Here is a 23,235-nt window from a genome sequence, read left to right as displayed (position 1 = left end):
ACCTAAGGTTGAGTTAGGGTTATAAAAAACTTGGCCCAAACCGATCCTGTTACATCGAACAAATAAATAAATAATAAAAACCCCATATGGGAGACTCAGTACACTAACATCATGGAAATTTTTTTGCATTTTTCTATTGTGGGGGAGTCTTAGAGACATGCTTTACCATATAAAACAAAACAAAGAATAATATGAATGCATCTCATATTTATTTTACTCACGTGTTCTGGAACCACCCATTGAATTATGTACATTGCAGTGGGCAAAGGTCCGACATTGTGAGGCCTCCATCTCTCGGAGTTTCAAACCAAACCAACCTACTAGGTTAGTGAAAAAGCCAGCAAAATCACCTACCTTAATCATTGGCCCTTCACTATTCACCAGAGTCCTACGTTCTTTCTTGTATTCATTATTGTGAAATGCAGGTGGGAGTAGTTAGATATGAGATTGAGAAGCGAAGAATTCAAAATAACATAGCGTGGAATACAAGGTTTTAAAATTTCGGATCGATCTCAATGGTTAGATATGAGATTGAGAAGCGAAGAATTCAAAATAACATAGAGTGGAATACGAGGTTTTAAAATTCCGGATCGATCTCAATTGATATTGATTCGAATTGACATCAGAATTTTTGAGTTCAGATGGATTTACCCCATTTTTTTAAATTAATTTTTTGACTTTAATGATCTTGATTGATATCAATCCGATCTGGGTGATTTTAAATGATCTGATACGATTTTTTAAATTATGATACTGAAACACGAGTCATTGTAACTTGACAAAAGGAATAAAGAACTCAAAATATCTGGTGCGATCCAGACACGTAAGAAAAAGAAAAAGAGCTACTGTTCACCAACGTAAACACCCCACCATTGTCACCACCCACTCCATGTGCCTCCAAAAGTTCAGGGGCTAATGCCAACACAACATTTTTCCACCAAAGGAAAGTAAGCACATGGCCTCATAACATTAGTTAAACATGAAGCAATTGATAGATTTCGTGTTGGTGTTCGATGTCTTATATTCCGTTACAATTTAATCCAAAGAATACTAGTGCAGGCAATCTTGAGAGGTATGAGGGACAAGCGATGTAACTATTCTCCATTGATAGTGAAGTAGGATCTCATATTGCCGACGACGTAGGCAATCTTGTCAAACCTTGTAAACCTATGTGTATTGATTGTTCTTGTTTTTTCATTACCTTTTGCATCATTTTAGGGTTGTGTTTCTACATTTTGCTCCTCTCCTTAGCTCCCATTGCTCAATTCTTGCCCATAGTTATCTGGGCGAGCGCATGTGACGAGGCGATGATCCAACGTTTTGAGAGAGATGCGAAGAACGAGGTGCTGACAAAGGCTCAAAGAACAAGGTACATTGCACTCGCCCAGGTAACTATGGGCCGACTTGGGCAATGGACGTTAAGGAGAGGAGCTGGATCCGCAATTGATACATTTTTATGATTACTAAGTGGTGGTAACGTGCAGATTTCTTCCCATGCTGGCAGTGTGGAAAATCCTCTCCCATAGATGTATTCTGAATAAAGGAATTCCAGAAATGCTCTTTTCAAGAATGCCACTGTTTCTGCTTAAAGCATTGATTTATGAGTTCTGGAGAATTGCACCATTTTGAATTTGAATGGAATTGGTGAAAAGAATTGAAATAATAGACACCAAATTGTTGCAAAAGACCTAAGACAATGGTGATATGTGAAGTAGACTTGGACTGGAACAGCTCTTAAGAATTCATTTCATTGATATACAAATGGATTTCTGTACATGTTACAGTAAAGATCAACTAGATCAACATCTACCACTAAACCCCCCCCTCCTCTTTTCTCTCTCTCTCTTCTCTCTCAGGGATAGCTTCTGCCAACCCAGGATGCTCCAATACATTAACTCAGGAAATTTACAGTGTAAGGGGAGACTTGCATCTTAAATATCCATGTCACAAAATTTCCCATCTATTCTGTTCTGAACAGCTTTGATGGCTGCAACTCTAGCAGCAGTGGCAGCTCTGTTTGCAGTAATGACAGCCTTTTTCACTAGGTCATCAACTGGGGGAAGACGACTTGCATTCTCTGCTTCTTTTCGAGCTGACTGTAAGTTCAAACAGAACTGTTTAAAAGAGCAGGAAACCCAAGCATAAATAAGATTAAAACAGTAAATGAGATATTAATGATAACTGATTATACCTGAACTGCACGGAGGACTGCATCAGTTAATGGGGGCAGAGAGGTTTTGAGGACACCGGCGTCCAACTCTCCACATCTGGCATCGCCATTTCGGAAGGTGTACATACCAAAACCATGCTTCTGACCTTCATGCCATGAACCTTCATAACAGTGGCCATTGGCGAAATGATAGACCCCAAAGCCATGGATCTTGTCTCCAAAATACTCTCCACCATATGTATCTCCATTCCTGAATCACAACCAGATGTGGCCATCAATGATTAGATGCTAAAACAGATTGGTTTTAATTAAATTCATAGAATCACAATACTAAGATTGTGCCAGACTGAATTTTTCATTCCCCCAAACTGAAAATTACCCTAACTCTATCTAACAGGAGAAGATCAATCTGTCTTCTCTTTCCTCACTGTTTTACTCATTCTTCAATGCTCTAAACTGTATCATATCATTTCAAAGAGTAACAGGTAAAGAACTAAACAAATCCTCTCCACCTCCAAACTCAAAAGATCATAATTTGATTATCAATCAATAAGAAAACCAGAAAAAGCATAAAATAATCCAAATGCAGCACAGAATAAGGAGAAAATTAATTAGACATCAAACACAATACTACAGGGGTGTCCAAGAAAACAAAGAGAAACCCTAATTGACTACCGAACAAAAATTTTACAGTTCTATCCATCAGGGTACATGATAAAAATTCCACAGCAACACAAGTATAGAAGCATTCAACCCTCCAAGAATACAAATTCACTATTCATCCAAAATAAGACACCAAGAAAACTATTGAATCAAATTTCGAGTCTTCAATCCACCATTTTCTTGCAAAGTAATGGCTAAAACACTATTATTACTTAAAAAAAATCCATCATCCCACAGATACTCCAGAACATTACTAGGGTTCAAACACTGTTCCTTACGTACTAAGAAAGATAATAAAAGACAAATCTTTTTTACCTGAAGTGGTAGCAACCAAGGCCATGCTTGACACCACACTTGAATTCACCAACGTAACAGCTCCCATCAGAGCAGGTCTGAACTCCCATACCATGGCTCTGCCCATTAAACCATTCCCCAGCATAGCTATCCCCTGTGTAAAACCTGTAAACCCCATACCCATGTCTCAAACCTTGCCTATACTGCCCTCTGTACTTACTTCCCCTCGCCCAGTTCTCAATGCCGTATCCTTCATATCTTCCATCAATCCAATCTCCCTCATACTTCCCATTCAAAACATAGTAATAAACACCACTCCCATTACACCTCCCTTTGTGAAATTCACCTTCATAGAAATCCCCATTACTGTAAAACTCCAATCCTTCTCTTACAATCTTCTCTTTCTTGAAAGAAGAAGAGCCTCCGTTGCCTATAAACCATTCAACAGATTCATGTCTTCTCTTTGAAATTTCTAACTTCTTGTTCTTCACATCCCAGAATTGTTTTAGAAACAATGCGGTCTTGATAACGAAACCCTTATTCTTCCCACCAAAATAAAGCGCAACGGCGATGAAAACAAGAGCAAATAACAAGTTTTCCGAATTGAGTATCTCTTCTCTTCTGAGATAAAAATAGAAGAAGAAAAAAGAGAAGCTCAACAAAACCGTGCCCAGAACAGGGATGAGACGATTCGAACGATTCATAAAACGATTTGAAACTCCTGAGATCGATTTGTGGGGTTTCTCTTCTTCTTCAGCAGCTTCTTCGTCACGTATAAAAGAGAGATTATGGATTGAAGATCGAATAGTTGAAGGAGATCGAATAAGAGAAGATTGAGTTCTTGTAAGTTTTGCCTGGCTTTTCTGAACTTCCATTGCTGGTTATCGCTTGAGAAATTGTTCCTTCTGTGATTTCTTTTCCCTTCAAAAAGGTATCTCTATAGCGTGAGATTCTTACCAAGACGATTGGATTTGTGAAGGTCTGAGACATGGCAGGTGTGCGCAGGATAATCAGTCACAGACTCACAGGTGCGCAGGTTACCAAGAAGCGGAAGAAGAGGAGAAGATGATAATTTAGAAACTGAAACTCTCACAGAAAAAAAAAAAAAAAAATCCAAAACGAAACTGTTCTTATTTCTGTCCGAGGGGAGCAATCTTCACAACGTTACTGACGTTATTCAACTTCAGCCGTTCGATGGAATCTAGCGGTTTTGTTGTTAGATATGCCGTCATAGATTGGACGGTTGGATTTGTAGTGTGTTTTTGAGATGTTGGATTGAAACAGAGAGGATTTCCCGCGTTAGACGAGAAGATATGGTTGTAGCGGTATGATGTGTTGGGCTAATCTATACACTGCTCCTAAGGAAACACACATCCACATCTGGCTGGAGTCGATACTTAACCGACAGGCGACAGCTTCTACTAGCCGTGCTATCTGTGTGCTCCGAATTAGGGATGTAAATGGACACTTGAAATCCAAATTAGAGGTATTGGTATTCAGTTAAAGGGTATCTAAAATAAAATTTGAATTATTCAAAAAATAATTAATCGATCCAATTAAATAATCGATTAATGATCTGAGAATCCTTTGAATGGCAATCATTATCGTTTCGTTCAGTCAGAAGCTCAAATTTGCAATTGATACAATCACATTTCAACCATTTTACCCTTATTATATATTGAACTCAAACTTGTGAAACTTAAAAGATCACTTTACCCATATTACATATTGAATTCAAACATTCCAGGTCAAAAAATCATCTTTATCTAACCCTATTTTTACACCATCAAAGAGAAATAATAGTAGCAACAACCACAATAACAATGGAGCGACGATTATGAGCCCGAACTCATAGGTGATGACGGCTGAGAAGGAGATGCAAAGAAGTGAACATCACCATGGCAGAGGATGAAATGGATTGATAACATGGTGGAGCTCCTTATCATGGTCCTCTTCTACCATCCGCTATTGACCATTTCGGCACAAGAAAACAAATTAAATCAACTCAAATTAATATTTACATTTGAAAGATCTTGTACTCAGGTGATATACTCAAGATTTTGAATAAAAATATTTACTTGGCCATCACTATGACTAGATTGTTTGGAACCCTAAAATAACAAACTTGACTTGAACCTCCTTTATATTTTGAGGAAATATCACTCCCCTCTCCTAAACTATGGCGAAATATCAAGTTCTCTCTACATTTTTCAAAAAATATCATTCCCCTCCCCTAAATATTGTATCAACCATCCTCATTCATTTAAAAATTTTCTTTATTACCTAAACTACCCCATAATTCGCTGTGGTTCAGGGGAGGGGAGTGATAAGAAGTTAGCTCCAGTCCGTCAATTTGAATATGTTAAGTGGTAGCCATTCAACGGTAAGGGTGTTAATCGGTTCAGTTTCGGTTTAAATGGTGCGGATTGGTTCGGTTCACATTTATTTGACTAAAACCATAACCGCACCATTTACTTAATAGTTCCACTTTCTGAAACCGTGACCGTTTAGTAAACAATTTCGGTCTCCATGGTTTTTAAACGGTGTCGGTTTCACAGTTTTAAACGGTTTAGGTTTATTCCATACGGTTTGTAAAACGGTTCACAATCGGTTGTTACAACTTGCAACCATCTCTAAACTGAAGATCATAAGTTTATCAAAAAATAATTGGCAACCACAAATAAGAGATTCTATATTAACGATGGTATGTCTTAATTTGATAATCTATTGCTATTTCTTTGCATGGTCATTCTCAATCATTTAGAATTAATATCATACAACATCCAAATCTAGCCTTCTACAGCATAAAATATTAAAATGACAGGTGGTTCAGCCAAAACACCTCATCATAGTAATATAATAACATATATGGATTACAAGTTCACGATCTAAAGCTTAAACTTGAATTGAATTGCAATAAATCATACCAAAACAGGATGGACACTTAATTTAATTGTTAATTGTTATACGGATTACTGCCCCTTCTTTATTTAATTGTTATATGGATTAACGAATTGGATTGGTTTAAATGGTTTTAAACGGTTCGATTTAAACGGCTTCAATTCGGTTTGAAACCAACGGGTTCCGTGGTTAAAACCGACCCGATGCGACCTGTTTAGCTAATTTGCCTGAAACTTGAAACCATAATCATACCATTTACTAAACGATTTTGTGGTTTCAATGTAAACAAATCAGTTCGATTTCGATAAACGATTTCGATTACAAATTCACATCCTTATTCAACGGTTCTGAAACCTATAATACGTCGCAGTCACTGGAGGGCATTCTACTTTACTTCCGCGAGGGAGCGTGCTTCGACCCGCTCAAGAACGCTAGGTTTCACTCTGCCGAGTCTGCTTGGCTCGCAACAGTCAGCAGAGCAAGCGAACCCAAAAAACAAGCGATGATTACGTGAATAATGTTTTCACCAACTCCACAGAAACTATTCACAGAAGCATCATCTCTCCATGGCCTTATCTTCTTATATTGCTCCTTCGGTCGCCCTCACAGCACCACTCCAACTAACCCCTCCTCTCGTTCCTGGCCTCCATGCTCACTCTGTATCCGTCCCTTTCTGCTTCCCTGCTAATCCTAGCTGCAAAAGCGACAACTACAAGCTCTCTAGCTTAACGGCTCCTTTGAAATGGAGGACCAGAGTTTCTTTCTTTCCATCTTTCTTGAGCAAAGGTAAAGACACTAAAACCCTCAAGGATGAACTTCTTGAGACCCTTGCTCCGCTTGATCGAGGCGCTAACGCCTCTCCTGAAGACCAACAACGAGTCGATGAGGTAAGCTTCAGACGCACTGCATGATTGAAATTTGGATTCCAGTATAAAATTTTGTAACACTGTTTACGTTTTCTCATGAAACCCAGAGTTTAATTCAATATTTCATCGGTTTTGTGCTGATATTTAAAGATAAAGAAAATTTGTACGAAGCATTACAAGAAAAAGAATAAACACCTTGAGCTTGTGGACAATGAAAAATCCAATTTGGATTCTATCGGTGATTTCTGTCTAGATTATAATGGGGAGGAGTGTTGACCATGAGGGCATGATTACGAGAATTCAGTTGATTTTTTTTTTTTTTTTTTTCATTGGTAGAATTTTTTCTGAATTTCAAATATAATGTAGAATGATTGTTAGAAACAGAAGTAAGGTAGAAGGCAAGTGATCCATTGATTTGACCAACAATGAACATTCGAACTTGGATTCTATCTGATAATTTGTGTCTAGATGACAAAGATGTGGAATATTGACAGTGAGAGTATGATTGTTACAACTCAGTTGGTTTGCATTCCTTGATTTTCCTTTCATGGGGAGTTGAGATAGATGAACAGCCCTTTAGGCTCCTTTTGGTTGCAAGGGGAATTAAAGGGAAGGGAAGGTTCAATTTTCATACTTAAAAATGAAATGTTTGTAATCATTAGCCCATGTGACTATATCATTAACTTCATATCAATTCCATATTTGGTCATTAAATTTCACTTTACTTTGCATCCAAAACCCCTTTGCTATAATATGTAAAATAAAAATTACATGTAAAATGTATCATTACTAAACAGGTTTAAAAAAATTAAGTAGTTTATACAATCATATGGGATCACATGGAGTAATGATTATAAAAGTTTATTTTTGAAGTTTGAAAATTTCACTTCCCTTCCCCTTCCCCTTAAATATCCCTTGCAACCAAACATTGCTGTAGTAATTAGTCAAATGTTAGTATAATGAGACCTAAAAGATGTAAGCTGATGTGGCCCATTTGCTGCATCAGCACATTTACGTCTCCAAATGTAACGGCTACAATATGTAGCCATTGGGTTGTAATTGTCACAACTGTTGGGTTGTAACAACCATAGCCATTGGGAGTTGGAGAATTGTAGCTGCGCCCCTTTTTCTGCAATGGATGGAATAAGGTGGTGGATACATAAACAAGGGTCCAGGTCTCACTTGATATACACAAAGCATCCATTAGCCATTGTGTTGCCTGAGAAACACATGAGACCAGTTTTTTTTTTTTTTTTCCAATGACCGAAGTTGCAGACCAAGAGGAGCAGCAACTGTGAATGTTGAGCAGAGCATGACCGGAATGTTGGGACCCAAGGAGGTATAAATTCTTCCTTGTCTTCTTAGATTTGGTATCAGAGCAAGTTCCCAACTTGCTGCTCGCGGTTAATTTTGTTGCTGGAATCATTTCCAAGGAGGAGACGCTTACCCACGCAAAGGTGGAACTTGCAGGCAATAGCCCATGCGGCCGGCCCCACATGCAGGCCAGCAGCTGCAAGGGGGACATTAGTGTGTTTCAGATTTCAGCTTTTAAACAAATTGGGCGGGGGTTGATGGAATTACAGGACTTGTTGCCTGTGGGAGAGGAATCAACATTGTGTGGAGGAGGTTGCCACTGAACAAGGTGCTACCGTAGCCGCCGACCAGGAGGCCAATAGCCATGAAGCCTTTTTTCTTTGGCTGTTGCACAGTTGATGTTTTCCTCCTTGGGAGAGGTTAGGGGAGACGGATGTCCCCTCCCCAATTCCCTTATAATGTGTTATTTAGAATTTTTTTTTTTTAAAGAGACCATTATATAATGTTTGTTTTGGGATTATATTTATTTAGGCCCATTTGTTTAAACTTATGGGCTTGGAAGCAAGGCTAAACCAACAAGGTGACCAAGGCATCCAAGGTGCTTACCTAGGTGACGCCTTGACAACTATGGTTTTAGCCATTCAGGGCCTTATAAAGATGGGACATATTAGGGGCGTAAATTGGTCCGGTTTTGGGCAATTGGTTCGGTTCCTTAATGGTTCTGGTTCTAAGGCGCCAGGACTAGAGCCAAACCAATATGCTAATTGGTTCCAAAACTGAGATCCAGCACTGTCGACTAATGGGTGGGCCAGTTCTGGTACCTAATCTGTTCCAGGAACTGTATAATGTTCAAAATTCCCATTTTGAAACATTTGCTTTTATCTTTTCATTGGTTTTTTTTATTATTAAAATAGTACACTGTATTGTGTGGTCCTTGGAAACAGCCTCTCTTGTGAAGGAGGGGGTAAGGCTGCGTACATTTGCCCCTTCCAGACCCTGCAGTAGCGGGAGCCTCGTGCACTGGGTTGCTCTTTTTTTTACAGTATCGATGTGGTCCGCAAACACTATATAGGTCACTTTCTCTACCAAAGGTAACCTAGGAGATGAAATGTTGTGCTTCTAATATGAAATGGGCTTAAATTCATGAAATGGACCTAGAAATCCTTGCTTAAGACAGTTCCTTGAGCTAAACTTTGTGACTAAAACTCACACCTTTTAATTTTCTATAAAGAACTGTCCAGTAATTCATTGACAGTACAATGATGGAACACAACTAAAAGCCACACTGTTTTTCTCTCAAGCATATCCCAACATAGATTGCAACAAACTCTCAGACAGCAGAGCTTCAGACTATCAGACAAAGGCTTCAGAACTAGCAGACAGAACCTTCAGATCTTAGGAACTTTAGCTTTCGACTTCAGTCACCCAAGTGATCTTCATTAAAGCCACGCAGGCGTTCAAGACCTTGAAATCTTCAGATCAGCACATCCATCTCTCAACAGCAGAGAATCTTGATCTCTCGTTTTCTCATCGGATGCTAGAGAAGAACCCCAAAAATAGTCACCGTCGTAAGCTCAGGACTTCTCTTCCAAAGTTCCCCCTTCGGCTCATCCTCTTCAAACCTTGAATTATTTTTAATTAGGTACATTATGACCCTCACCAAACCATGTAGTGGCGGGAGCCTCGTGCATTGTGTACACCCCTTATGTTTAGGGATGTTCCTCTTTTGACTTTGAAGTGGTTCCTTAACATTCTGGTTCTAGTGGTATTAATTGGTGTATCGGTTCACCTATTTTTCTGTTAATAGGTATTTGAGAGTTTTCTTTGTAACTTAATGAAGAATGTACAGTATTTCATGCTAATTTGAAAGGATATCATGTCATTCTAGTTCCTGATTACTGTTCTTTGTTCTGGAACTTCTTTTGATGATTAGATTGCACGTCAGCTTGAAGCAGTCAGTCCAACAAAGGAGCCACTCAAGTCTGATTTGCTGAATGGAAAGTGGGAGCTTATTTATACAACCTCGAGGTCAATCCTGCAAACTGAGGTTTGATGTTAACTTCAAGCCATTTATAAATTCTAACTGTTATTGATCACTCATACTGAATGTCTGAGATTCCTTTTACTGTGCAAGCATGATATATTAACACTGTCCATTTCCTTTTCTGCAAAATCAGTAACTGTGGGTCTCCCCCTTCCCCCCCTCACCCCGGAATGTATGTTGTTACATATGGAAAGTTTCTTTCTTTGTTACCATGTTTGTCAATTCGAGAAAGTCGTTTGAGATGGTATGACCATGTTCAACGGAGGCCATTAGATGCACCAGTAAGGAGGAGTGACCTGATCCAGATAGAAGGATCCAAAAGAGCTAGAGGCAGGCCAAAAATGACCATAGGAGAGGTATTGAGGAAAGACATGCACAGATTAGGCATTGTCCCCAGTATGGCCTCGAATAGAGCGGATTGGAGAGCTAGGATCCAGGTAGCGGACCCCCTTTAGCTGTGTTCTACCTCGTTAATGCGTGGTATAGAACATCAACAACAGACATACATACCTTTCTTCAGGAAACAAAAACTAGGAAGAAAGCAACAACAACAACAACATAGCAAAGTCCAAAGCTAGAGCACCCCAGTGAAATTAGTCAGGAGGGTAAGGTTCCAAGTACAAAGAAGTCCTACTCACACCTCCTAGCCAACTCATCAGCAAGGAGAATTTCACTAATAGCATTCTTCAAGAAAAGGAGAACCTTGCTTGAGACCACAGTTGTGGCCTTCCAAATAAGACAAAAATATCTCCATGGTGCAACAGAGGGTAACTGTTTCTAATCTTGGCTTCACTTTCTCTCTCTCTCTAAACTCCAGGCAGTAAGGTCTGTTGGGATCACAAATGATGCCATAGTCCATCATCACTCTGTTAAAAAGTTGATGACAGTAAAATTTAAATACAAGAATGGTGGCACTTAAGATTGACATAATGTGCGATTGAGGAAATTGGGCATATACTTTATAGTTCTTGAAGATGATAATGCTACAAAAGCAGATTAATGATTGATTTCATTTGTCATTGAGGATTAAGTACTAGATTGATTTTCCTTTGTGTGGGTGATCTAGTATCTCCCACTAATTCCCACTAATTTCACTTTATTCTTGTTTATGGAATATGTCAGATGATTCTTGAGGAACTATGTAGGCAAGATAAAGGGCTTATTTGATAGAATATGTGTAATTATTGTCGCTGTTTTTTTCGGACTGATACATGGAAGATGTGTTTGATATCTGAGTCTATAAATAGAACTTCTTAAAATTTTCTTGTTAATATCTTGATTTGCTGATAGTTGACATATTAGCTGGTTCTGTGATATTTCGATCCTGGCCCAAGAGTAAATATACCCATAGATGAGTGGGGACAAACGTTTAGGACAAGGCATTGTCTGTTTGAGTAGCTGTCATGCTATTTGTAATAACATGTCATACAAGTTCAGAGGTTTGATATATCTGATACTTCACTGTCATTGTGAATTTGTTATGCTTAAATTTGTTCACGGGTGTTTTATTTGTCAGGCAATTAGGTGTTATTGTATTGGTTAGAGAAGCATTTGGAGTTGAAAAGAGTGTGTCTTGATGCAGGTTTCAACAAACGAAGTTCAAGAAAGCGGGGTTAGGACTAAAAATTTAATGAAATTAGGGGTGTATGGAAAGGGAAAATGAGAGGTGCGTGCAGCCAGGAGAAATGGATCTCTCCAGTTTTTTTTTTTTTTCCTGAATTGAAGCAGAGTTGATGATTTTTCGAGGAAGAAACAGGTTCTACTGATCAAGAACTGAATGTTATGGTAGTTGGCTGATGCAATTTAGGAAATAGGTTTTTTGGATTGGTTGCAGTCAGTGTATGGTTTTTTAATCCTCTCCTAGTTGCATAGTTTTTTCTGCCTTCGTGCTTATCCTTGGTGTTGTTTGTGTTATTCTCTTTCATTGTTTAATGAGGCTTTATTCTGTTAGGTTGTATTTTGGTCTAGGTTTAAGTACCCTCAGATCAATTTTCTAACAAAAAGTGGTAATGGTCAATATTGACATCCAATTTTTTTTTTACTTGAAAGAAAGACTCTGTCTTCAACCATTGCTGTAAATCCTCTCATACTCTTATGGTCTTATCCCATCTTCATGATCTCTTGCTGTAATTGTGTTTCTAGCCTGATTAGATAACATCATTTTTTTACATGTTGAAAAAAACTCGGCATATGACTCTTTCCTTTTGTTTTCATGGATATTCTTTATGGAACTGTTACTCATTAATTCAAATTTTACAGAGGCCCAAATTCTTACGGTCAAGAGTAAACTACCAGGCAATTAATGTGGATACGTTGAGGGCTCAGAATATGGAATCATGGCCCTTCTTTAATCAGGTGGAATTTTCAATTAATTTCGGACCTTATTGTTGTTTTTTTCTGTTAAATACTTCTATTTTTTGACCTTTAACCTGTTAATTATGGTAGCAGAAACTGTTGTTTAAGTCCTTAACATTTATCATGACATTCTGGTAGTTAAGTCATATAGTATTAAGGTCTGCCAAATTTTATGCTTCTATTATCCTCATATGGAAAACTTCGTTGAGCTCTAATTATTTTGGACCATATCCCATAGAAGTTCTTTGATACCTATGATATCTGGCTCGAGTTTTTTTTTTTTTTTTGAAATATTATTACCTTAAGCATTGTCCACTAAAAAATTCATTTGGTTCCTGGTGGGAGAGCATAGTCTAATGTTTTACATCCTATTGCTCCAAACCATAGTTGTCATGGTGTCGCCTAAGCGTCTAAGCAGATTTGTCTGGATTGGTGCTTTGGTCGTGATGCAGATAAGTCGCGTAAAGGGTTTATTTTATTAGAAATAAGCCTTGCGCTGGGTTATGTAGGTGTTAGGTCTTTTGTCCCATGGGTTTTCTTTGTAATAGTCCACTTTAATGGACCTAAAATATGGGTAGAAAGTAGGACAACGAGATTTACTTCTTTGGTTTAATTAGAGTCTTATTCTTGATATGTTTTGGTTGTTTGTTGTGTCTAATTCCATGTTGGAGTCTTAAGTTTTCTTTTAGGAGTCCTAATAAAAGTCCTAGCATGTTTTGAGTCTGTTTTCTTTGTTATTTCAGTTTCCTAGTCAGTTTAGGTTTCCTAATTAGTTAAGGGTTGGGTTAGACCTTTTCTTTTTAGTGTTTGAGCCTTTTTTGAGTCTTTTATATAAGTTTGTAAGGGGCTAAAACATTGTACATGAATTTATTAATGAAATTGCAGATTTGTGCTCCCAAAATTCTGAGAGAGAATATCTTCAACAGCTGAGATAGTTGTGGGTGAAAAGCCCAAGCTGAGATAGACATCCCACCCACATCTATCCCATCGCAATCCTTATATTTAGTTTTATTCTTTCATCATCTTCCTCATCCAACAACAAATATTGCTCTTCAAGTTTTCTTTGAATTTCTTAAAGTCTTCTAGAAGGTTGGATGTCAAACTTTTTTTTGGATTAAGCAATTTAGCCATCTGATCAAACTCAAATTTTGACTAGGCATTCAAGAACCCTAATTTGGATATAGATTCAAATTCGGGCCCTTTCTGATGGCTTGATCATGAGATATTTGCAAAATGCCAATTCTACCCTTCCCTTCGCAAGATCTGGAAAAGTTACTGTTTTGTGTTCAAATAGTTATTGTTTTGCTTATGTTTGTTGATTCAAGTTAACTCTTGAAATCAGATATTGTTTGCGCTTTATTAGCCTAATTTCTTAACCCTAATTTTGGGCAGAGAAAATTACTGTTTTGCCCCTCACAGTTATTATTTTGTTTTTCTTCCACAGTTGCTATCTTATTCCACTACTAGTCTTCATTATTGCATCTGAACTAATTTTTTGGTATAGATCCTTGTCAACTGGCTACTATTTTGATTTTTTCAATATAGATCTACATCAGGTCACCTAGGCGGCGCCTTGCTTGTGCCGCCTTCATTTTTGCTCCCCTTGACTGCTTTGGTCCGGCTCAACTCTGTGACAACTATGTTCCTAATCAAATCTTTTGCATCCAATTGTGTTTATTTATGTGAGGAGCACTCATAGAACTAGTGTTAGACAGTGGATAATCTTTATTTCTTGATGCCTAAAAATAATCTTATATCCAAATTGTGTCTAGCTTCTAATAGAGTCACATATTGACTACTGTTACTTGTAAGAAATAGTTAGGGCAGGGGGTTATATTCAAATAACATCCATATGTAGCTATACATGTCCTTCTACTTCACTTTCTGTAGGAATTTCTTCTTTTATTTGTTTTTGTAAGCTGTTAAAATGTCATTCTCGTAGTAATTAAAATTATGGAAAAGCCTTTCCTATTATTCCTAGCAAGTTGCTTTTACTGGGAAATGTTTTAGAAGTTATGTGATTGCATATCTATCATTGTTGGGTGGAGGCCAGGATCAACAAAAAGGACTCAAGGTATATTATAAATTCAAGCATGTTATTAAGGCTTCAAAGAATAAGGTGGATGGGTCACAGTACCGTCACACCTTGAGACTTGCCCTATGTCTGGGTCATACTAGTATATTATAATTGGAAATTGGGTTTCTTTCATGGGACTTCGACTATAGCAACATGGTACAAGTTGATGGTGGAAAAAATGCAAGGGGAAGGCTAAACATGGCCAGGGATGAAGTAGTGAGAGAAGATAAGGTGCTTATGTTTTAATGGAAGATATGACCCCAGATATAGTGGGTGCATGGAACAAGATTTAGCTAGGCTTGACATTATGCTTTGTTTTGTGCTTCTGATGAGATTTTATTGTTGAGATCTTGCTCAGCTCACTAGGAAAAGCTTACCCAGTGCTAATGGTGCTTGGGATTGCTTGTTTGAGGTGCTTATTGCTTATTGATAATTTATAAGCAGGATTTTGGGTTTCTGTCCATTTGGTAATGGATTCAGGAAAAAGCCTCTCCGGCTCTCTGCAAAGCGAGGGTAAGGCTGCGTAAGTTATGAGCCTAATGCACTGGGTACATCTTTTTTGTCGACTTGTTAGTTGGTGATGGATTATTAGTTGGAAGTTACAGAGATTAGGGTTAGAGATGTAGGAGAAAGAGAGGAGAAAGGAAGGAAGAAGAAAAGTTGAGAGAAGAAAGAAAGAGATGAGGGCAAATCGGGAGATCTACTAGCTCTTCCCACCTATATTAAGTTCAAACTAAAATAGGGAAATTACATAGTCCTCCCTAGGGAGGTAAAAGGGAGAAAGGAAAATACAACTGAGGACAATATAACGTAAAACAGTTCAGTACCCCTATTACATAAACTCACATTATTAACGGGATTCTGGAAGGGACTCGGGGTCCAATGTTTTTGCTGATTCAAGTCCTGTGTAATTGCATAATTTTACAATTCATCTTTCATAGGAATGCTTTCCCTTAGATTTATTTACTCTTATATGTAAACAAGTTCATTTTTGAGAATGCAGAAATTTTAAAAAGCCTTACATGCTTTCCATTTCAGACATTTAGATGATTAGTTTACTTGTACACAATGATGCTTTGAAGTTTCTTCACAGCAATGTTTTTGTAGGTCACAGCGGATTTAACTCCTCTTAACACAAAAAAGGTGGCCGTTAAATTTGATTATTTCAAAATTTTGGGCTTGGTGAGTAATTTCTAAATTACTGTTGACATCAGTTAATCTGTCAAATTTTTTATGTATGATGGTGATGGTTTAAGCAGATGGAAAGTAATTCCTTCTATACTACTGATGGAAATTTATGTAACAGTAATTGAAATTAAAATTCATCCAATCTTTTTGTTAATGGGTAAATTCATCCAATTTCAATTGTTATATTTTGTCTAATGGGAGTCCGCAGTCTTTCAAGTATTTATCTATTTCTGGTGGATATGAACAACTGTACATATGTTGTATCGTTAGTCATATATTCTGCACATTAAGAGCAATATAATTTTTCATTTGATAGTGATATTTGCACTCCCCTTCTGTTTGTACTGCTTCACCATTTTAATAACCTATTCTTGCACAAGGGCATATTTCCAATTCTGTTTTTGATATTACTATGCTCTTTCGTGTTTTTTTTTTTTTAATAATTTACCCTATTAAGATATCTAATCCAGTTTCTTAATGTAGGGTCCTAGGTTAAATGAGGAAACATCACAATAAAGCATTGTGATGAAATGTGATTTTGTTGGTTCCCCCCCCCCCTCCCCCTTTTTCTTCTTCTTTTTTTCTTTCTGCATTTGAAAAAGGTTTGCTTCTGAGGGTTTTCATAGATACTGTCACACCATGTATCCATGCAGAATTATTTGAAGTGTGGCATTCTATATGAGAACAGATTGATTGGAATTTGATAAAAGTTTGACAACTGATAATCTCACTAGAAGGGGTTGGAGGTTTAGGAATTAGTATATTCATGTTCTGAGCTTGAGGACATGTCATTATTTGTTTGCTAGTACAAGTTTGCAGCTGCCATATGGGAAGTTACTGAGTGTGGTGAGGGTTAGATGGTCTTCTTTGCTTCCATTCTATCAGCGTAGAGGTCTGGTTGGGAGGGCCAGTAGGGGGGGGGGGCTTCAATAGCTTGGTATATGTTCCCATGTGCTGTGTGGTGATGCCTTTGGAGGTAGAAGAAAATCCTAGTCATTGAGGATAAGGAAAACTAAAAAGAGTAAAGAAGTTGAAGAATTAGGGAGAATGTGACTTGTGTCTAAACTTGACACAAGCCTCTTTATTTATACTGGAAATAAAACCCTAAAGGGCTCAAGGGTCCGTTTGGATAAAACCCCTAAAACCCATTAACAAATAATCCATTATTACTACAAAAGTTAATGTCGTATTAGTTCTCTATTTTCCCATAGTTAAGGGGATAAAACAGGTACCTAAAAGAGACAGGGGTAGGCCGAAAATGACCATAAGAGAAGTAGTGAGGAAAGACATGCATAGTTAGGACTTGCCTCAAGTATGACCTTAAATAGAGCTGATTGGAGGGCAAGAATCCATACAGCAGACCCCATTTAGCCGTGTTTCAACTTTTTGATATCATTGTGTTACTTTTCTGTCACTTTTACTTTTCCTATTTTGTCCTTGCTCGGATCCATGTAACCGACCCCATTAAGTTGGGATAAGGTTGATTTTGTTGTTGTAAGGGGATAAAAGACTTGTAGGGTTGGTAAAGATTGGAATGAATTTTTTTATGGGAAGGATGGGCAGAATTGATTTGTATATTGGGAATCCCCGGGGGGTAGCCGGGTTGGCAAGGGTCCTTTGCCTCAGGAAGTGTGGTTCTGAGCTCGACTCCTCTTACCTCCCTGGGGCCACTCACACGGGGGTGTTTAGTGCTCTTCACTGCTTTCGGTGAAAGTTGAATGGTTCTCATTCAACCATGGTATGACCCAGTCCGTGCGGTTCTGGGGTCAGTATGGGCCTGCAGGACCAGTTAGGCCTTTATACCCAAAAAAAAAAATTTGTATATTGAGGGTCCTTTCAGAGGACTGCACTATTTTAATAGTTGTATAATTGATTCCTTCTGGAATTTAGTATTATACTTTCTTTCCTTGCAAAAAGAAATATTGTATTGCTGTATGATTTATTAATTTTCAATTTTATGGTATTCAGATACCTATTAAGGCACCTGAAAGAGCTGAAAGAAATCGTGGTCAATTGGAAATCACATACTTGGATGATGAATTGCGGTAAGTTAAGATAATGAAGTGCATTCTTTGTTAATCTTGAAGATGTGTCTTACCATTTCTTTTTTCCAAATCAGTAGCTGGCAACTGTACTCTAAATGTATGCAATCTATCCTTGAATGCCAAGGAAAGGGCTCGGGGAGGAACTATACTTGAAATATTGTTTTGAATATTTGATTTGATATAGGTTTGAGCATGGCCGATTTCATCCACCTGATACCCCCAAGTTTTCCTTCCAAACTTGGCTAAACTCGGGTGGGTTGGCCGATTCTGATCCTGCTATGGATCCTGAATTTAAACCCTTGGTTTGGGGTTAAGACTCTGAAAAGGGAGGGTGGTGGTGGAAACTAGCAAATAATATCTTTACTTTGAGAATCCAAGTTGCAAATATAGTGGAGATTGTGTCTTGGCATTTTCTCAACTATTATTGCTTTATTTCATAAACAGATGACAGATAAGGGTGGAACACTACTGAAGCATTGCCAGGAAAGTGAAATTGCTTATTTAACTTTGGGAGTAGTTGATTAAAAATTACAGACAAAAATGAATACTTTCAAATTCTGGTTTGTAAACATGGTCAACTCACACTAATCTTTGTAAATGATTATTCTTAGTGGCTGTGCTAAGAAATAGTGGGCAGCCCATAAATAATAAAGCAACTTAAGAGTTTGCTTTCTATGGATATATTCATTTTTCTGTTTCCTTTATTGGTGCAGAATTTCTAGGGGTGACAAAGGAAACTTGTTTATCTTGAAAATGGTGGATCCATCCTATCGGGTTCCTGTCTGATGTATGAATACTTCTGCAGCATTATATATGTTTGATGATTGATATTTCCATCGAATGAGAAGAGAGTGACTTCTTAAATTTCTGCTTGGAGACATCGTCTATTGTACTTCAACAGAAGTGGGTGACTGGACAAGCTTTCTTGTCATATTTTGTTTCAAGTGCAAAATTTGGGTGCTGAATTTTCTCTATCTTCATACAATTCCTTCTTCCTTTTCAAGATGGCTTGCCTCTGGCTTTGGTATGTTGTGTATATATCATCACATTTGTGAAGAGACCAATTAAATGTTCAGAATATTGACAATTATGTATATACAAATCTTCATTCTGAAATGGAGGGTGCCATTGACAAGCATTTGTAAGATATTGCTTATAGAAAATCATGGAGTGCTGAACAATCGTGAGCCTATATATGTAGCAGAATCATATTGGACAATTACCATAAGAAAGTAGCAAAAGCAAATTGAGTTTCTTTGTGCTTGGGTTATTTAGATTGCTCTTTCTTGTTTCTCTATTGAACTCTAATTTTCTCAGTCCATGGTGATAAAAAAGAAATTTCAGGCTGTCATTGGTATGAGCCTGAGTTAAGCCTCATTTGAGCCTGGACCATGTTTCTGTGGCAGCACTGTCCAGTCTAATACAGGCTTTGTCAATGGGCTGGGCAGTGGTTTTCAGCCAGGCCCACATCGGAAGATGTACATGTACAGGTACAGTACATCCCTATTACTTCTCATGTTGCAGATCAGGCGAGGCATAAATTTTTGGGATGGGTAGTAAGGCCAAAGGTCCATGCTCACATTTCAACTTTCAAAGATTGACCGTGAGGTGAAATAACTAAAGGCCCATTAAAAAAATTAAGCTTTAAAAAAAATGATTGAAAACAAGGATTGAGATATCATAAGGAAAATGATGCTTGATAATATAAAGCTCCGTTTGCTTATGCGGGAAAAGGGGTGTGAAAAGAAAAGTTGTAGGCTTCGCATGTAATGATGTTAAGGGAGAGCAAAAGAAAGGAAAGAAAAAGATACTAAAGGAAGCGGTGGAATAATAAAATAATAATATAATTCATATATCCACCTTTCTAATAAAATTTTACATAATATGGTAGGACTTTGAAGAAGGGTGGGAGAAGAGAATTCCCTTGTCACATAAATAGACATTAGCATTTAATGCATGTTGTGTTTTACTTTACCATACCATCTAACCAAAGAACTTTGGTTTTAAGAATTTTATGGAAAATCTTCGAAGTATCTCATCCCTTATTCACATCCTACTTTTTCCATCAGACAAACATCGCTTAAAAGAAAACTACCAGCACATGTATGAGTTTATTCAACCATTTAAAGACCTAGAACACATTTGGATCGATCCCGACTGATACCAGTATAGACTGGTTGGTATGCCTGATGTTTTTACACTCTCAGGTTGATGACTTTGTGTAGTATTATTAGAAAGATCCCAACTAATGCCAATACTAGTGCAAATTTGACAGTACGTCCAACCGATCATGATCCTCATATTGATTGTAAGATCGTGTCTTTGGCTACGTTTGTATATATTCTTGGTCGATAATGCATTTCAATAAATCACACCAAACATAGCCTAATTATTGCAAAAAAAAAAAAAATCCTAAATTGACACATCTGGAGAGGTTTTCTAAGCTGACCACCTCTGTTTTTTCATGTGGAGGAATACTGGCTCTAAATTTAATGAGATTAAAGAACTAAATTCAATTTTCAGCTGCTTTTCCCAATGAGTTCAACACTATCTCCAGCAAAGACTTACATGCATTTTCAAGACTCAAGTCTCACTGCTTTTTCCAAGTTTCACAGTGAAAAGAAGATCTTGTGAATTTGTACAACATGTCGCATAAATATTGGATTTTTGTTATTGATATTACAAAGGGTAGGCCTAAAATGACCATGTTGTAAGAAAAGACATACAAAGCTAGGTCTTGACTCTAATTTGACCTCAAACAAAGTTGTTTGGAGGGCAAAGAAGGATGTTGCAAGAAAAGACATGCTAATCCCATTTAGTTGGGAAAAGGCCAAATTGTTGTACAAAGGGGGGGGGGGGAATAGATGAGGAACAGGAGGCTCGAAACAGAGACCTCCTGAGAGCGTAAGTGCTCCACAGAACTAGCCCATTCCTTGCATAAATACTGGATTTTGATTGTTCTGTTCGCAGAATTTTAAGGGCCAACCAAGAAAACTGGTTCATCTTGAAAATGGCTAATCCTTCTTACAGAGTTCAAACCCGAACCATGATTTTCAATAGCCGTTTTAAACTTTTGAACAGTATAAATCTGTATATATTGTGTCCATAAATATTCGCAAACAAAAACAATAGATTTGAAATTCTGAGAAACAAATAGACACCCACGGTCCCGGGGGGGGGGGGGGGGGGGTGGAGGGGGAATGACAAGTGAACCTGTAGAAATATTGCCATAAGTGTGGAGACATTTTGCTCTGTTTAAATATATTTCCAATGTTACTTAATAGTAACCTCTGTAAATGGGATTTAAATAGTGAAAAGATTCTGAAACATGTCAATGCAGCATCATCCATTCTCTTCAATTCTCTCCATTTTCTGTACCAACATGCTCAGGAGCTCCTTCAGCTCCCACTTTAACCTTACTTCCACAACAACTCTTGGCGTTCTGTGCCTCTACTTTAACCTTAACCTGGCAACACCCACTACCATGATCCGGTAGAGTCCCAAATTTTGATTTCCTCTCTAAAAACTCCGAATTTTCCTTCCAAACTTCTCCATTTGAATAGACCTCTTTCTTCCAAATTGGAACCAATGCCTTGATCTCATCAATCAGATACTTACATGCATCCAGGGCATCAGCTCTATGGACGGCTGATATTGCAACAAAAACACTAGTTTCTCCCACAGGAACTGGTCCCAGACGATGAGCGACAGCAATGGAATCAAGAGACCATGATGATCGAGCAGACAAACATATGGATTTAATGCAGCGTATTGCCATCGGTACATATGCCTCATACCTTAGTTCTACAACGGCTTTACCTTCAAATGTGTCTCGTGTTGTACCAGAGAAGGTAGCAATGGCACCAGACTTCGGGCTATGGACAAAATTTATGTATTTGGCAAGGTCAATAGGGATAAACTCCTCTAATATCTCAATTAGGGTTTTCTCTTCATCAGCCATCTTCATTCAACTTTCCCCTAGAAAAGAGTTTAAATGAAATATTAATATTCCTTTCTCCATTAGTTATATCATAAGACCAAATAAAAACTAAAACCAAACACAAGAAACGGTTTCAAATTTACAAACCAGTAAGGACATCAAATTTTAAGTTACCAATCGGATCCAAATGCAGCACACATAAACATACAGCACAAAGCGGTTCAAGCGTCACATGTACTCAGCATTCATCATCGGTATTGCAAAGACGAAAATGAAAACCCATAATTTTATTAATCACTAAAGAAAAACCTTGTGGAAAGAACGGCAACTGCTTAACGCAGTTGGTGCAGCTGTGGTGTGTAAAGCCCACGCTCACCAGGAGGCTCGAACTCTCCTGGATGTTATCTTCCCAACCCCACCCCAAGCCATCTATCAAAAAAAAAACTTGTGGAAAGTATAAATTGGTTTAAGATGTGTTCAACTTAAACAAGGAGCTCAATGATGAAAATACAATCTATATTAAAATATGTCAAAAAGAGTAGAAGCAAGAGTTAAACGAAAATTAGTTCTTTTTTTTTTTTTTTGGGGGGGTTGGGGGGCTGTTTGGGGTTTTTAGTGGATATGTTATTAAATAAAAGGCCAAAACACCCTTGCTAAAAAGGAAGTGAAGGTCTGACAAAGGGCAGGAAGGACCTGAAAGAATACATGTTTTGATTGGTCAAGCCAGAAAAGTGTTGCAAACATAGTAATGCCATAACTAATGATCAACCCATCAATATGATGATGTTACAAAATAAGTCGTGATTTAGATTGACAGTATGTAAATTGGGAAAATTTCAGGAATAAAAAGAATAAAATTTATTGACAGTAAACTATCAAAAATCTCTCAGTTTTAACATGAAAAGTAACTTACACAAAGAACAAAGAATGTGATAAATAAGCACCACAAGAAAGATTAGAATTGCTAGCACAAATTCCATCTGGTGGAACAGGATAATGTATATTTTTTATCAAAGGACAGAGTTGAACCATGGGTTCATGCCCCTTGTTTGGTGATGAAAACATTTAGATGATGGTTCACAGGATTTCTAATGTGTATGAGCATTGAGAGGACCAATCGATCCCATGCTGTGAAGAAGTTCAAAGAGATTCATCATTTGTTCAGCAAGCACCACTCATGAGAAAAGTCAAGCTTAAAGATTTACAATGAAAAGCTTCATCAAAACCTAAAGGCATCAGGAGTTGAAGACATGAAGTCTTGGAAGCAATCAAGTTGGTATTTACACCTGAACGAATGGGTATCCTTTTTTTTTTTGGATGAATACATAATTCATTACCAAGAGAGGAAGAATATACAAGGGAAAAGGGGGGGGGGGGG

At 37.7% G+C, this 23,235-nt stretch overlaps 3 protein-coding genes across 5 annotated transcripts in view; 1 reads left to right on the top strand and 2 right to left on the bottom strand.

Moving 5' to 3' along the window:
• Positions 1–1,720: 1,720 nt before the first annotated feature.
• LOC122085081 (phosphatidylinositol 4-phosphate 5-kinase 5-like) lies at positions 1,721–4,220 on the bottom strand. Its single transcript, XM_042653522.1, has 3 exons — positions 3,149–4,220; positions 2,192–2,420; positions 1,721–2,096 (listed from the first exon to the last, which is right to left on the bottom strand). Exons 1-3 carry the CDS (start codon positions 4,000–4,002, stop codon positions 1,932–1,934), a joined length of 1,248 nt encoding a protein of 415 aa, XP_042509456.1. The 5' UTR covers positions 4,003–4,220; the 3' UTR covers positions 1,721–1,931.
• A 2,198-nt stretch (positions 4,221–6,418) lies between these two features.
• LOC122085191 (probable plastid-lipid-associated protein 4, chloroplastic) lies at positions 6,419–19,172 on the top strand. 2 transcript variants are annotated; one of them, XM_042653653.1, is made up of 6 exons: positions 6,421–6,915; positions 10,142–10,255; positions 12,512–12,607; positions 15,792–15,866; positions 17,841–17,917; positions 18,631–19,172. In XM_042653653.1, the coding sequence occupies exons 1-6, from the start codon at positions 6,595–6,597 to the stop codon at positions 18,701–18,703; spliced, it is 756 nt and encodes a 251-aa protein (XP_042509587.1). In that variant the 5' UTR covers positions 6,421–6,594; the 3' UTR covers positions 18,704–19,172. The 2 variants fall into 2 exon arrangements, with proteins under 2 accessions (XP_042509588.1, XP_042509587.1); XM_042653654.1 differs by lacking the exon at positions 15,792–15,866 and having other exon boundaries at positions 6,419–6,915.
• Positions 19,173–21,131: 1,959 nt separating this feature from the next.
• The window catches only part of LOC122083758 (molybdopterin synthase catalytic subunit), a 16,461-nt gene continuing 14,357 nt past the window's right edge, over positions 21,132–23,235 (bottom strand). Inside the window, exons 1-2 of one of the 2 annotated variants that reach the window (XM_042651649.1) lie at positions 22,167–22,266; positions 21,132–21,895 (exon numbers count right to left, since the gene is read on the bottom strand). In XM_042651649.1, coding sequence (XP_042507583.1) covers positions 21,273–21,884 — 612 coding nt within the window. In that variant the 5' untranslated portion in view covers positions 21,885–21,895; positions 22,167–22,266 and the 3' untranslated portion in view covers positions 21,132–21,272. Of the gene's footprint in view, positions 21,896–22,166; positions 22,267–23,235 lie in introns of those variants that run through there. The other variant, XM_042651648.1, reaches the window with a different exon arrangement.

This window comes from Macadamia integrifolia, chromosome 7 (genome assembly GCF_013358625.1).
Source record: "Macadamia integrifolia cultivar HAES 741 chromosome 7, SCU_Mint_v3, whole genome shotgun sequence".
NCBI classification, from domain to species: Eukaryota; Viridiplantae; Streptophyta; class Magnoliopsida; order Proteales; family Proteaceae; genus Macadamia; species Macadamia integrifolia.
The sequence above is the reverse complement of the archived record's forward strand: the minus strand, read 5'-3'. Positions and strand labels throughout refer to the sequence as shown.

What these genes read in the sequence shown, in the direction of transcription:
- LOC122085081 (XM_042653522.1), bottom strand. Translation starts at nt 4,002, where the DNA reads ATGGAAGTTCAGAAAAGCCAGGCAAAACTTACAAGAACTCAATCTTCT. An exon ending in CTTGGTTGCTACCACTTCAG is followed by an intron (nt 2,421 to 3,148) that starts GTAAAAAAGATT and finishes GTTGTGATTCAG; the next exon opens with GAATGGAGATACATATGGTG. An exon ending in CAGTCCTCCGTGCAGTTCAG is followed by an intron (nt 2,097 to 2,191) that starts GTATAATCAGTT and finishes TTGAACTTACAG; the next exon opens with TCAGCTCGAAAAGAAGCAGA.
- LOC122085191 (XM_042653653.1), top strand. Translation starts at nt 6,595, where the DNA reads ATGGCCTTATCTTCTTATATTGCTCCTTCGGTCGCCCTCACAGCACCA. An exon ending in CATGGCCCTTCTTTAATCAG is followed by an intron (nt 12,608 to 15,791) that starts GTGGAATTTTCA and finishes ATGTTTTTGTAG; the next exon opens with GTCACAGCGGATTTAACTCC. An exon ending in TACTTGGATGATGAATTGCG is followed by an intron (nt 17,918 to 18,630) that starts GTAAGTTAAGAT and finishes TTATTGGTGCAG; the next exon opens with AATTTCTAGGGGTGACAAAG.